At 44.8% G+C, this 15,198-nt stretch overlaps 1 protein-coding gene across 1 annotated transcript; it reads left to right on the forward strand.

The window, feature by feature from the left end:
• The first annotated feature begins 2,621 nt into the window (after positions 1 to 2,621).
• Positions 2,622 to 5,574, forward strand: rbm15b (RNA binding motif protein 15B). Its single transcript, XM_071916346.2, has one exon. It carries the CDS (start codon positions 2,777 to 2,779, stop codon positions 5,303 to 5,305), a length of 2,529 nt encoding a protein of 842 aa, XP_071772447.2. The 5' UTR covers positions 2,622 to 2,776; the 3' UTR covers positions 5,306 to 5,574.
• Positions 5,575 to 15,198: the final 9,624 nt, after the last annotated feature.

Below are 15,198 nucleotides of genomic sequence, written 5' to 3' on the forward strand. Positions count from 1 at the left end.
CAACGGTCAAAACTAAAACCAACTTTTTTTATTTCTTGTCAAAGCCTGTTTGGGGGATGATGTTGTTACAGAACACTCTTGAGATGGAGATGCACCCATGCAGATAAAATAGCAGAAAATAATTTCAAATAGGTCTACTACTTGTAGTGAAAGGGGAATTAGAAATATTCATTTTGTGAATCCAGATGCAAGTGCGTTCTTTGTGTCAAATCAACATAAAAATCTTTGGGTCATAGAGTTACAGTTTGACCAAGCTGTGTTTAAACAGTAGGAGGGCGCTATAGGGAGTATGGGAAATCTTCAACAAGCTACTGGAGCTTCTAGGTATCAAGTAACCGTGCATTTTTATGTTCAATATGAATCAGAATATTCATTTGTAATTCCTGTGTCAAGAGCCGCTCCCAAGGCAAGTTTCTCACAATGACATAGCCACAAGGAGGGCATGGTATATGGGTGACTTGATTAAATCAAGTTATGTCTGTCTTTGACATGGGAAGATAGATGTGTGTAATAACAGAGTCAGACTGGGGATTACAAACGGTACAGCAAACCTTCTGCTGTCAGCAAAAGGTGAGATATTTAGGTGAGATATTTATTCAGATTTCATTTATAAAGATTTCAGTTTTTTGGACACTCACCTCCCTTTCATTTTTAATGCGACTTTACGGTTTTCCTGCTTTATTTTTTATTTTTTGTCTTCCTGATCACATCCCAGATGGTTGCTCAGCTGCAGCTGTCGTCGTGGTGAACATTGTACCTCAGTCCTCCTCCTGTCCACCTCCCACTTCCAGTAGAATTGGGGGTCAATTCACTTACAATACAGTCCAATTAGGAATTCGATAACTGTTCAAAGTTTTGATCCAGATCACCTGAATTTGTATTGAGGAAAAGTAAACAAAAACAGATACGGTTTGCATTTCCACAATTTAACAAACATTGCTATTGACCGATTTTCACTTTTGAACCTTAATGACATGATTGAGATTTGAGAATGAATGTTTTGTCGTCGACTCAATAATTCTCCATTTCCATTTCACTCCATTTGCAGTGATACAGTTGAAACTGAATTGACCTCCATCGCTGAGTTCCACCCCGACCACCGTGTCTTTCAGAAGGGATAGATATTTTATTGTTTGATGTAAGGAAACGGTGTGTACTTTAAAAAAAATAGATAAAAGATGTGTGACACTTGAAATGACTTGATACAGGAACTGTAAAGTTAAAGTATGCTGTTCTTTCACCTTGACCTTTCGTGTAAGGCCCGATCATTTATTACAACTGTGCTACTACTATACTTTTTCATTAAAATATGAAAAACTTGTACCTGGAGTATTAGGATGTTGTCATTTCCCTGAACTATTTATTGTCCTGTGACCAGGGTTGGGTTGTAATGAAGTTCATTTAATGAGATTAAAGTAATCTGATTACAAAAAATAGTAAATAATAAGTTATTATAAAAAAAAAAAAAACAGTAATAAGAGTACAGAGAGTTTTGAAAATTAGTTGACTACTTGTTGGATTACTCAGAAGCATGTCTGAAGGGAAATTTAGGCATTTTGATTGTGAAATCATATGTAATAATAGATACAAATACTTATTGTTTACTTGGATCTTCATTAGTTGTTACCAACTAACAACTAATGAAGGCAGTAACAACTAATGAAGGCAAGGTAAGGCTTTCAGAAGTAACTATAGAGCACCCAAGATATTTGAGGGGGCACAGATTCATACAAGCATGTCCACAATACCAGTCATTGGAGAAAATACATAATAAAACTGCATATGAAAGGGACTTGCCAATTTGGCAATAGCTGTATGTTCAGATATCTTATTGACATGAGGAAGGAGGGGAGTTTTTACCGAGGTAATCTATGAATCAGTTAAAATCATAAATACATACAGATGTTAGATATCAAATATCAAATATCTGAGTGGGCACATGCCCCCTTATTTTGAATGGGTATGGCGCTGGTGTCCAAAAGTACCAAAAATAATCAGGTTTGAATACTGAACCAGACTTATCTAATGGATTACATAAGTTACCTATCAAACCTGCGACTGCTGCTCAGAAAATCTGTCAAAAATGCTTAAAAGTTTGAATGAATACAGCATAAAAAGCTTTTTATGATGAGACCAATACAGCAAATGGAATCAAATGGTAGTCCCCGTTTGATTAAAATATTAACGTTGTTTGAATTTTAAATAAATAAAAAATTTGATTTTTAGTATTTTCTGTAGGATCCCAGTCTTTGTAGTTACACAACTCCCATTCATATTTAATGGATCTAGTTTTCCTAGTATTACTGCTATAGTTTACCTATTTCCTGCTCTTTGAGTTGACCTCGTCACATCCATGATATAAATGCATTTTGTATATCACCCTACAGATATTTCTTCCGAATTATTTCGTGTCTCCAAAATCCTAAATTTGTGATGATGTCCAGAATTGGTGATGTCCAGAATTTGTTAAAGCGTGATACGTCACGACGGCCGCTCCAGTTGCGTCATGACAATCCCCGCCCATCAAGGGAAAGCGCACATTCCTATTGTCCAAGATGGCGGCGTCGGTGCAGATCCTCTGATGCTGACATGTTTTTAAACGAGTTTATGCTTTTATTTCGGTATATATGCTATTGTACAGTGTCTCGAGCGTTAGCTTTCCTTTGCCGAAGCCCTCGTTTGCTAGCTTATTTTTGCTAACACCCTTGGATTCTGCTCCCCGGGCCGGATTCCCTTTGCAGACACCGAAAAGTTTGGGCTCCATCATCATTTGAAAATGAAGAGACAGGCCGGGAGAGAGACTAGTCCGTCCAGGGCTTTGGCTAAACGGATACGGGAAAGGGAACGGGAGAGTGCACGGAGAGAGGAACTGCCGCCACCCCCGCTGGCTCTGCTGCTGGCGGAGAGCCGGGGATATCACAAGCGGAGCCGGAGCAGAGAGCGAGAGAATCCCCGGCTGAGGGAGGAGCGGGCGGCCGCCTTGGAGCTCCACCACCGACATGAGCTCAGCCTCCTCGGTCGTCCGCCGCTGCGGACCACGGCGGCGGAGGTCCCCGGCGCCAGGCCAGGCACCCTGGAATACAAAACCCTGCTCATCAGCAACCTCGGCTCGCAGGTTTCAGACGAGGACGTGGAGGACGCGCTATTTCACGAGTTCAAAAAGTTCGGGGACGTTAGTGTGAAACTCTCGCACACGCCGGAGCTGGGGCGGATCGCGTACGTGAATTTTCGGCATCCGGAGGACGCCAAGGAGGCCAGACACGCCAAATCCTCCAGGTTAGTTTTGGGCGACCGCCAACTTAAAATTGAACCCATGTACGTTAGGAGGCGAAGCGTCACGCCGCCGGATGTCGGTTATTTACCCGTGCACGCTCCGTACCCGTACCGACAGCGCTCCCTCTCACCCCCGGCGCCGGGGGTCAGCAACATTAGAGACATCAGAGCCAGACATTACGCCTTGGAGAGTCTGGGTCTGAGCAGAGAGAGGGAGCGGATCTTGGATTATTATGGTATGCTGGATGAGAGGGGCCGGCCCTATGGCTTCCCTCCTATGCCAGTAGTGGAGGATTTAAAACCTGAAGACGATCAGAGGGCAACTAGTAACCTTTTTATTGGAAACTTGGATCATAATGTTACAGAGGGGGAACTGAGGAGGGGATTTGACAAGTATGGGATAATTGAGGATGTAGTGATAAAGCGGCCGGCGCGTGGCCAGGGCGGGGCCTACGCTTTTGTGAAGTTCCAGAACCTGGACATGGCGCACCGGGCCAAAGTGGCCATGCAGGGTCGGGTGATCGGTGGCAACCCGGTGAAAATCGGCTACGGCAAAGCGAACCCCACCACACGGCTCTGGGTGGGCGGCCTCGGACCCGGGAACTCCCTCGCCGCCCTCGCTCGGGAGTTCGACCGCTTCGGAAGCATAAGGAACATCGACTACGTTAAAGGGGACAATTTCGCATACATTCAGTATGAAAGTTTGGACGCTGCCCAAGCCGCCTGTACCCAGATGAGGGGCTTCCCTTTAGGCGGCCCCGAGCGGCGTCTGAGGGTGGACTTTGCCAAAGTCGAGGAGAGTCCCTCTCGTCTGTTCCCCCCAGGTTACCAGCCCCCCGTCCCGCTCCCCTCCCACTATGACCTCCTCGGGGAGGCGTACAGCCGCCACCGCAGCCTGGAACGGGAGCTGAGGGGAGCGAGGGACCGCTCCTCGCCTCCCACCCACAGCCTCCTCTCCCAGAGGGAAAGAGAGCGGGCTGTGCTGGAGAGAGACTACCCCAGCAGCCCCACTCGCAGCCTGGAGAGGAGAGCTGGGGGGGTGGAGGCGTTTGGGAGAGCCGGGAGAGGAGCGAGGAGCCGCAGCAGGAGCAGGGAGCGCTGGCTAAAGGAGAGGAGGAACAGGAGGAGGAGCAGGAGTCGGAGTCTGTCCGCTGAAAGACAGACAGAAGAGCGGGAGAGAGAGAGGGAAAAGGAGAGGGGGAGGTCTAAGGTTCGAGGCCAGGTAGGGGCCGTGTCTCCTGAGGCCAGTCCGGATCGAGCACGGGTTCGCGCCCCCGACTCCACCACAGAGCCAAGAGACCACTCCCCCGACAGCGGTGGAGGAGGGCGACCGTCTGCCACCACTGAAGAAGACGTCGCGCTGACCTCCGGCCGCCACCACAACAAGAGATCCTCCAGCGAGCACCTTAACAACCATCACCATCGAAACAGCGAGATCACCGCTGCCAGCTCTCCTCCGATGCACACGGACACACACACCTCCTCTCCCAGCACGCTGTCGGAGTTCGCCCAGGCCGGCCTTTCCAAGTCGTGGCACGGTTTCTTTGCGCTGAAGAACAGCAGTTTCCCCACGGAGCTGTACATGCTGGAGGGAGGCGCCTCCTTCTTCAACGCCATGATGAAGGACAGCTTGAAGCAGCAGAGCCAAAACCAGCCCAGCCAGCTGAAGATCGCCCAGAGGCTCCGCATGGACCAGACCAGACTTGACGAAGTTACGCGCCGCATCAAACAAGGGCGCCCTGACGGGTTTGCTATCCTATTGGCCCTCCAGGGCCCCATCGACCGCCAGGCCCCTCCGCCCGAGCCAGGACTCCAGGTGCGCTTGCTTCGTCACCTGGTGACCTACCTGCGAAACAAGGAGGCGGCCGGGGTTATAAGCCTCCCCGCGGCCAAAGAGGGGGGGGCAGGGGCGATGCTGTACGCCTTCCCTCCTGGAGAGTTTTCCCAGCAGTACCTCCAGACAGCCAAAAGGACTGTGGGTAATCTGGATGAGGAACACATGGTTATTGTAATCGTCAACGACACTAACTGATTTTTAAAGCTTACTGACCTAAACTGATAGACAATAGGTGCGCATACACTTACAGACACTCGAATACACAGACACACACACACACACACACACACACACACACAGAACTGAGAAGAGACTAGCTTGGTAACTACCACACAAATACTTCCATGTTGTTTTTAGAGGAAAACAAAGATGCATTTTATTGTTTTAGTCCGTCAGTATCTTTATAAATGAAACACAACCAATTACACTACCCCTCTCTCTCTCCCTCTCTCTCTCTCTCTCTCTCTCTCTCTCTCTCTCTCTCCCTCTATCTCTCTCTCTCTCTCTCTCTCTCTCTCTCTCTCTCTCTCTCTCTCCCCCTCTATCTCTCACTCACTCTCTGGTGTTGGCTGCGTTGTCATTTCCACCATAGGCAGAAAAAAATGAACGGTCGTGGTTCCTTGGAATGCTGGGAACTGAAGTTTTTAAATGGTGTGTGTTGAAGACACTTTAAGGAGAGAGGACATAAATGTACAGGCCTGCTGTACTTACAGGCGATGCCGTTGTTTTTATACCCTAAGCTGTAACATACAACACTAAATCTGAGGGGGTTTGTTTTTATGCCGTTTGCTTTATATGTCTGTTTTGTATGGAACTGACCAAGTTGGTAGAATATATCCAACAGTAGTGGGACTAGGAGGTTTTATTCAACATGATTGTACTGTAAACCAGACGGGAAAGTGGTGCCAGCCACCAGCCAACTGAGAGTTAAGTTTGGCTGTGGCTACTTTCGTTTGTCTCCTCTGCTGGCCACTTTCGCAGGTTTAAACTGTTCTGATGTTGTATTTTTAGACGCACCAGCTACTGTGGCCAGTACAGACAAAAGTGAATTTCCTCTCCCCTCTCCGTGACTGTATATTTTACATAGTTAGTGTTTTTATAAATTGAACCATTCCAGTTTTTTCTTTCACTTTGAAAGGTGTGTGTGTGTGTGTGTGTGAGTGTGTGTGATCTGTTGTTGCATGCGGGAAAAGAAAAAGTTAGTTATATTTTTCTGTCTTTTAAAATACACATCCCTCTCAGTGACTTGGTTTCACCGATGTTCACTTGACTGTGAACTGAAGCGATTGTCGTTGGCTGAGGCGACATGTTCAGCAGTGCTCTTGTCATACTGGGGTCTGATCATATTACTGGTTCAGATGTTACTGCTTACACTATTGTATACTGTTTTTTTTAAATTCACTTTTTAAACACATCCATCCATCCATTTATCCATCCATCCCTCTTTTTTTCCATCCGCCAATGGCTGAGCCTCAAAAGATCTGCATTCTTCTTCTGTTTCCCTCGTGTTTTAGCACTAACATCATTGATAGGCCGGTCCAATTGTAAGCGAATGAAACAATGATGCTGTGAGTGTTTTTGTGAAATACACAAAATGTGTTTTTGATGTGGATTTCAAATAATTGCATCAACTTTGAGGTGCTCTTGATGTATTTCCCCAGGCTCTTTAATTGCCTCAAAAAACAAAAAAAAAAGAACAACACATGCATGGTAATGTAAGTCAAATTCACTTCAAGCATTCCCAAAATAGTTGAAACTGTGTTTTTTATCAGGTATATTTCAGCGTAGCGGTGCTGTACCCAGCTTCCCAAATGCATCTTAGTACTAGTATCATCTTGGGATTTGTGTAATTAAATTGGCAGTGACTTCATTTTCTAATTTCAATGTTAAGTGAATTTTTAGTGCCAAGACATGTTTTGGGGAAACAGCCCTGATTTAAACCACTTTGCCCTTCTGATCATAATGAATGAGACAATAGAGGCCAGAGAATCAGAATAGAAAAGGGAATCTTTTTTTCTGTACACCTAAGATGGCTGCCATAGAGTTTTGCTGTTGTTGTCATGGAAATGATAAAGTTGGAAGGTTCAACACAGCTGTGGCTCAGTGGAACGTTTGCTATGGAAACACATCGGCGTTCTGCGCTTTATTGCCTGCACTGTACCAATGCTTATATCCATGACAACATCCTCAGACGTTCGTTCTCAGATATCTTAATTGTACCAATTAAGTAAATGGGAATTCAGTTCATCTAGAAGAACAGAGACATGATGATGTAATAGGCACCTAGTGTTCTAAGTCTCAGCATTTTACAGTTTGTTGACAGCAAAAACAGCTAAATATGTAAAAGTCAACATTGTGACAGACTAATAAAATATAAAATAGACCTAAAAGTGCATGGTTTGGATGGGCATCTGCAAGTAGGGGACGAGTGTATTCAACACTAATTTGCCAATCTGTCCATATATATCCATATGAAGAGTTCTGTTAAAAAATGTTAGATGTCCAATCATTTATATCTGTAAAACACAGAAAAGTCGGTACATAAAGTTGAAAAAACTGACTTATCTTCTATCATAGGAAAAGTACTATTGTGAATGTTTGTGCTGGCAATTTTTTTTTAAAGACTAAGATGTCACTTTTTAAAAACAGGATATCTCAATTTGGAACAAAACTTCATTTGTTTTATTCTATCATTTTGAAAGCAAAGGTATAACATTCTTCAAATGTTATTTTGGAACAACACTTGACTCTGTTAGTGTCTGTCTTGTAACAGGATATGTGGGGCAGCATCTAGCACTGTTACAGGTGATGTAATGGGATGTTGGTATATTTTGAAACATCAAAATAGACCTTAAACATTCATTTAATAAAAAAAAGCAGAACACTTTTAGGCCATAGTTTAGCCCCCCTTTAAACTCAGACAGAAAAGCACTAACTGGATTGGTTGTTTTGGTCCCAGTCCCACATAAAACATATTCACTCATGGTACTGTAAGGCTCTTTGGGAAAAGTCGTCCAGCAAATTGCCCAAGTTATCCTTTCCATCATATGTTTTTAGTCATTACTTCCCCTGTCTTGAATGTACAACACTACAGCTTGACTTGTGCTTTTGTTTCAACCACCACTGTACATACAGTATGTTTCCTAGTGTTAACTCTCATTTATCTATTTATTGCTCTTTTGAAACATGCTCAGTGCGGCGTATGTCGATCTCTGGCTTGAATGTGTTTGATGAAGAAAAATATACGCTAAAGCAAACCGACTTGGAGAGGTAGAAACCTTAAGGTGGATAGCAGTGTTTCCCTCAGAAAGTGCTGTCTTGTCCTGAAATTGAGTTTGAATAGTTCTGTATATCCTTTTTTGGGGGGAAAATATTATCTACTATCTTTCAAAAAGGTGTCCAATCTGTAAAAATGTGTCATCAATCAAGGACTTAAGTGACTTACTATTTTCAAAAGATCCCATAACTTGTTTTAAAGTGTAACTAAACACCAAACTCAAATCTGTGTAAAGCCTGACATCTAAAAGGTAAAAAGCTGATGTCAGGCTTTAAACAGAGTTGGGTTTTGTGTTTAGTTTCTCGTTTCCACCTTTTTTTTTTTTTTTTTCAAATGGTGGATACCTCATTTTGGAATAAAGCCTCTTCATTTAGTCCACATCACACTAAAACTCTCCTGAAAATCCCTAAGAAATAGAACTATCCGGTGGAAACACTGGTACACACGCTGCTGAATGTTTGCCACCACACCAATCATATAATTATTCCTATTTGGTACAATGCTCTGTAAAAAAAAACAACACTACTTTTTATAACGAGGCTCTGTGAAGAATGACCCGTTGTAAATGCGTACCCCTGTTGCTGTCTCATCTAAACTTGTACCATACTGTGTTATGGCCGAAGACGTTACACAGACCAGGTAGCGTTCTTCTCCATGACGACAATCGGTTTTGTACACAGATCCATCTGGTTTTGTTTTCTGTCAACATTAGAACATGTATCCTGTATGGAAAAATGTAATAAAACATTTTATGCTCTTCTTTCTAAGAATGGATGGAGTGGTTTCATTTTTTCTGACTAACTCATTTCTGTGCAGTGTAATTCATGTTATTATACCCTATATGTTGTAACTTGTAGGATTTTTAGGGGTAAATTCAAACCAGACTATATGCAAGACAGTCAAGTAATAATACCCACTATCTATTTTGCATAAATAAAGACATTTTAAAACAATTAGGGGGGATCTTTCACTGGGATCAGGCTGTGCAAGGAAGAGCCAAAACACCTTAAGTGAAATAATAGCTTCTTTCTTTAATAAGAACAGAACAGAGTAACAATTCTTCCAGGATCAGTCAATTTCATCATCTATCTTAATCAATCATCAATCTTATCCTTACTTGGAGTAGTCACAAAATGTATACCAACTAAACATTGGGTTATACAGATCACCAGTCATAAGTAACATTAGGAGTTTTTAGGGAGCTGATAGAGCCAGACTGTCTCTGGTTACTCTTCTTCTGCTGAGACATCATCCTGAAGGATTTATGTGTTCTGTCTCTCTGGATTCTCTGCATTGACATGTTTGAGAGTTCCCCATATAGTTCAGGCTGTCTTGGACACAAACACACTCATTGTGTGTGAACCATCCCCATTTTATTTTACGAAAATCTCATTTACATGTCATGCGTATTGGGCTTTGCCCATCAACTACTATAGTTTCTCCTCAATTTTCTCTTGTATTCACAGCACTTGTTTCATGTTGAGAATTATAACATACTGCTTTAGCTTTTCTGACCATCTAGCACAGAAATTAGGTATTTGTGTTATTTGATAAGTTGAGATTTAACAAGGGAAATTCTCTAGTTACCAAACAGGAAGTAATAATGTAATAGTTTGTGCTATCCAGGGGAATGCCATCCTCCTTTACCTCCCCGCACATGGCGTGTTTGAACACTAGGGGGCGGTATAAGCAAAGAAAGGGAAAACAGTGATGACTCAGAGGAGCCTGAAGGCACCAGACAGTTGACTGCAGTTACCTAATCTCCTCTTTCCATAACTTGAAAACAAGGCTGGGAAAAGACGAAGAGCCTCCACAGAATTTAACATTCAGACTGAACTCAATCAAACCTAGATGTTGACAAGCGACGATGCCTTTTGAAACACCGTTGCACTAATACTACTACTGGCTTTATTTACATAGTGATCTATTGGATTCAATACTTGTTCACTCTAAGGGTGCGATCAGACCTGCAGTCGGTTGTCTTTGGTCTGAACCATAGTGGGAAAGTGTGCTTTGTTGCATTTAGGTTCACCCTGCCAAGAAGCTTGTTTATTGGACAGAGTTTTGGTGACCTGTCATCCTGCATGGTTATGGATTTGTTGTCAAAACAAACCTGATTCCAGTCTCTGTAACTTCAGCTAAGCATGATGGACTTGTTTGCGCTCTTTCCTGTAATTTCCCTTCTCTGGTGTTCATACCAGTTAAGAACATATGAAGAAATAGCTGAATATGACCATCAGTTCTGTTCTGCGAGGCTTTACAAGCATGAGGAACTGCTGGCTATCAGGTGCCAACATATCTATCTTATACCATAAAGTCTTGCATGTTGGAATCGCTGCCTGTAGTCGGTTGGGATTATGTTCTCACTAACAGACTGCACCACAGTTCTCTTGGGAGAGGTCTGCATTTTCAGTTACTTGGTGCCACCTGAGTTTGAAGGACATTGTTCTCACTTCGCCCAAACGAACCAAGGAATAAATGCTCTAGAGTTTGAATAAACCGCTCCAAATATGCTTGGTGTGAACATATGTATAGTTTGACCTTTTTATACCAGGGCAGACAGTTGTAACAGACAAATATATACACGCATGTACACTCATTATATGACCTTATATCTTGATATATAAGCATGTGTTTTGCAACTGAATCAGCTCTGGGGCTGGAAAACAAAATCCAGCGATGGTGTTTGGACTCTGAACTAAACATTTCTCTGCTCCTGCTGCATGGAGAAAACAAATGGGAAACATTGGAGAAGGAATTCAATAGCTTAGTTTCCACTAGGGGGCCAACTGGAGCTAGCCTGGACTTCTCCTGGACTCACACACACTCACACTCTCAGCGAAACATCTGTGTGATTCTTTTTAAAAAAAATATTTTTGCCAATATTCAGATTTGTCAGCTAACTAGAGTTTCCTTGTGATCTCAGGTTTGAAACATTTTATCAGTCTTTGTGATCTTGTGTTATAAACATTTAGATTTTTTTTTTTTCTGGCCCTAATAAAGCCTCGTTTGGCCCCGCAGTGGAAAAGCAAGCTTCTGAGGAGTCAATAGACTAAATTCAACTCATTAGATGCTCTACGGGTGACTCAGAGTCTCTCAGTGTGTGGCCTTTGATTATGGAAACTCTCTGCCTCTTTCCCTCATTATCTATCTCCCTCTTTCTCTCTCTCCTTTCCTGTCTTCACTCTGTTCTGCTGTACACAATCTGCCCCCCCCCCCCCTTCTCTCTCTCCCCTTTGTCTCTCCAACACACACACACACACACACACACACACACACGCACACACGCTCCCCTGTTTGCGGTAATCCGACAGCAGCAGTAGCAGCAGTGATGGTGCTGGTGGTGCTGAGGCTTTTACAGCGGTAGGCAGGAAATGGAGGGCTGATGAAATATTAATGTGGAATCATGGGAGCTCCAATGAAATCCATTAGGAGGCTAAAATCAATGGGAGGAGTATGCATTGCCACCCCCCCTCCCTCCCCCCTCCCTCCCTGAATGACCCAGATGAAAAAACACAGACTGGTAGAACTGCAGAGCACCTAATAGTGTATGGGTGGTGGAAATGTGCGGTATGGTGCAAGCTGAATTCCTCAATGAATTATCCAGATGCTCTCTCTCTCTCTCTCTCTCTCCCTCTCTCTCTCTCTCTCTCTCTCTCCCTCTCTCCCTCTCTCCCTCTCTCGCTTTCTCTTGTCTCCCTTTTCAGAATTGTGAAGTGAAAGTTTAAATGAAGTAATATAACTTTTAATATAAATAAAATGTAGTTATGTAGTCTCTTTATTTTCCCCTCTCTCTTCCGCCTCGGATCTATCTCTCCATCTCTTCAACCTCCTCCTGCTTCCTCTTTTTCAGTCTAATGTTGGGCTACTTAGCCAGAAAAACTGAGGTTGTTTGGCTCCGCCCACTGAAGTTTAACTCAACCAATGAGATTATTTCTGCCTCCACAGCAGCTCTGCCTCCAAAAAATGTTTCTGTAATTAAAAGTCTCTTTCCTGCCTTCCTCTTCCTCCTCTTCTCCCCTTCTGTCTCCCCCTCCTACTATTCATCATCTCCCGCTTCTTCCCCATCCTCTTCCTCCTGCTGCTCCTCCTCTCCTCATCACTTTTGTCTTCTCCTCTCTTCTCTTCTCCTCTGTCTTCTAGTCCATCACCACCTCCTCCCTACTCCTCTTCATCTCCATTGTGTATGACTCCTCCTCTCTCCACCTCCTGAGAATACTTTCTTCTCCTCCTCCTCCTCTTCCTCCTTCCCTTCCATCTTCTTCTTCTCCTCCTTCCGCTCCCTCTGATCCTTGACTATCTGCACCTCCTCCTCCTCCACCTCATCCTTCTCCTCCTATCTTCTGTAGTTCATCAACAGCTTCCTTTCCTGCTTCTTCTCCTGCTACTTCTCCTCTACCACCGACACTTTCTCCTCCTCTTCCTCCTCCTCCTCGTCCTCCTCCTCCTATCCTCGGAGCTGTGACATTTAGCCGCCATTCATCACCAGCTAAACTTATCTCTCTCCACGCTGGTTAGGAATCTCTTGTGTTGTTCTGACGGTAAACACCACCTGCTACTCCTTCCTTCTCCTCTTTCTCATGCTCCTCTTCTCTCCCCCCCCCCCCCCCCCCCCCCCCCCGATTCTGTATGATCCCTCCTTCCTCCGCTACCATCTTCTCCTCCTCTTACCATTCCTCTTTCTCTCCTCATCCTCATGTCCTTCGATATTCTTTATTTCTGGTCCTTCGTAGTTTCCCGTTGACCCTTCAGTACTCTCCTTCTTCTCCTCCTCCTCCTCCTCCTCCTCCTCCTCCTCCTCCTCCTCCTCCCCTCAGAGCGGCAGACAGCTGTGATATTTAACTACCATTCATCAGCAGCTAAACCCCATCCTTCTCCAGCTTGGTGAGGAATCTGTTGTGTTGTTGTGTCGGCACGCCACGCTGTGAGCAATCAGTCTTGTCCTCCTACTTCTTCCTACTACTCCTCTACCACCGACTCCTCCTTCTTCCTCCTCCTCCTCTTCTTTCTCTCCTCATTCCAATATAATTCCTTCTCTCTCCTCAGATTCCTTCCTCCACCACCGCCTTCCCATTCCTCCACCACCCCCTCCTCTTCCTCTACCTTCTCGCCTTTCTTCTCCTCACCTCCGCCTGCTTCTTCTTCTCTACCGCCACCTCCTCTTCCTCCATTTCCTCCATCTCCTTCCTCACCCTTCCACCCTCCTCCTTTATCAACTCCTTCTCCTCCTCCTCTTCTTTCCCTCCTCATTCCAAAATAATTCCTTCCACCTTCCTCCTTTACCAACTCCTTCTTCCCTCACCTCCTCCTCTTCCTGCTCCTTCTCCTCTACCTTCTTCTTCCTCCATCTCCTCCTCTTCTTCCTCATCCTCCTTTCCTCATCTTCCCATCACCCTCCTCCTTCCCCTGCCTCTCCTCCTCTACCGCCAACTCCTCTTTCTCCTCCACCTCTTCTTCCTCTACCTTCATCCCTCACCTCCTTCTCCTCTACCACCAGCTCCTCTTCTTCCATCTCCTCCTCCCCTTTCTCACCCTCCTTTCCTCAGAAGTCCTTCCACCTTTCTCCTTTACCACCAACCTCCTCCGTCTACTCTCCTGTTCTTTTTCCTCCTCTTTCCAAAATAATTCCTCCTCCAGCGCCACCACCCCATCCCATCCCTCCTTCTCCTCTTCCTCTACCTTCTCTCCTCCCTCCTCCTTCTCTTGCTCCTTCTCCTCTACCACCAACTCCTCTTACTCCTCGACTTCTTTCTCTCCTCATTCCAAAAAAATAGCTCCTTCTCTCTTCCCCAGATTCCTTCCACCCTCCTTCTTCTACCTTTCCTCCTCTTCTTCTTCCTCTCTTCTTCTCCCCTCGCCTCCTCCTGCCCCTTCTCCTTTACCACCAGCTCTCCCTCCATTTCCTCCTCTCCTCAGATTCCTTCCACCCTTTTCCTCCTCCACCACCAACTCTCCCTCTCCTTCTGTTCCTCCCTCCTCCCCTCCCTCCTCCCTCTTCCCTCACCTCCCCCCTCCCTCATCATCCTCCCCTCCTCTCCTCTGAGCCACAGACAGCTGTGATATTTAGCCAGCTTTCATCAGCAGCTAAACCCATCCCTCTTTGGGCTTGTTAGAAATCTGTTGTATTGTTCGGTTTGCGCGCCACGCTGCCGGCAAGCGGCCTCTCTGCTTGGCGATACATTTTCATAAACCGCTCCTACGAATGCTTCCTCATTTCTCAAAGGTCTTCCCTCCAAAGTGACCTCATTTATCTCTCTTGACCCTCTCACAGATCTGAGAGTTGACCGTTTATCGCGGTTGTACTCCCTTGCCGTTAACATCCAGCCTAGTCACAGGGGATCTCCTATGAGGGAGCATATGAGGGTGCGAGTTTGCATGTTGGAACGCGGCCTCCCCCTGTCTGCCCAAGCAGAGGCAGAGCCTTGTCAGGAACAATGGGGGGCTTTATTCTCCTTTACAGGATTGCCGGGGTATTTTTAGTCGGTGCAGCAAGGGTTGCATGTTCAAAAACTCGTAGTCAGGAGGAGTTTATTGAAATAGCTTTTGAGCCTGGCTGTGTTAGTGCTTTTGTCGCTGTGTTTAACTCTGTGTGTGTGTGTGTTCTTGTATTTCTATCCTTATGAGAACCAGTTTGAGTTTTTGACCTTTGGAGTGAGGGCATTTTTTCAAAGTGAGGACATTTTGGCTGGTTCTCAGTTGTTGAAGGGATGAGTTTAGGGTTAGGATTTGGGTTTAGGGTTAAGATTAGGATTAGGATTAGGTTTAGTTTATGGTAGGGTTATGGTTAGGCATGTAGTTGTGAGGGTTAATG

This window comes from Centroberyx gerrardi, chromosome 5 (assembly GCF_048128805.1).
Source record: "Centroberyx gerrardi isolate f3 chromosome 5, fCenGer3.hap1.cur.20231027, whole genome shotgun sequence".
NCBI lineage: Eukaryota > Metazoa > Chordata > Actinopteri > Beryciformes > Berycidae > Centroberyx > Centroberyx gerrardi.

Excerpts from the sequence above, each read along its gene's own strand:
- rbm15b (XM_071916346.2), top strand. The coding sequence starts at position 2,777 with ATGAAGAGACAGGCCGGGAGAGAGACTAGTCCGTCCAGGGCTTTGGCT.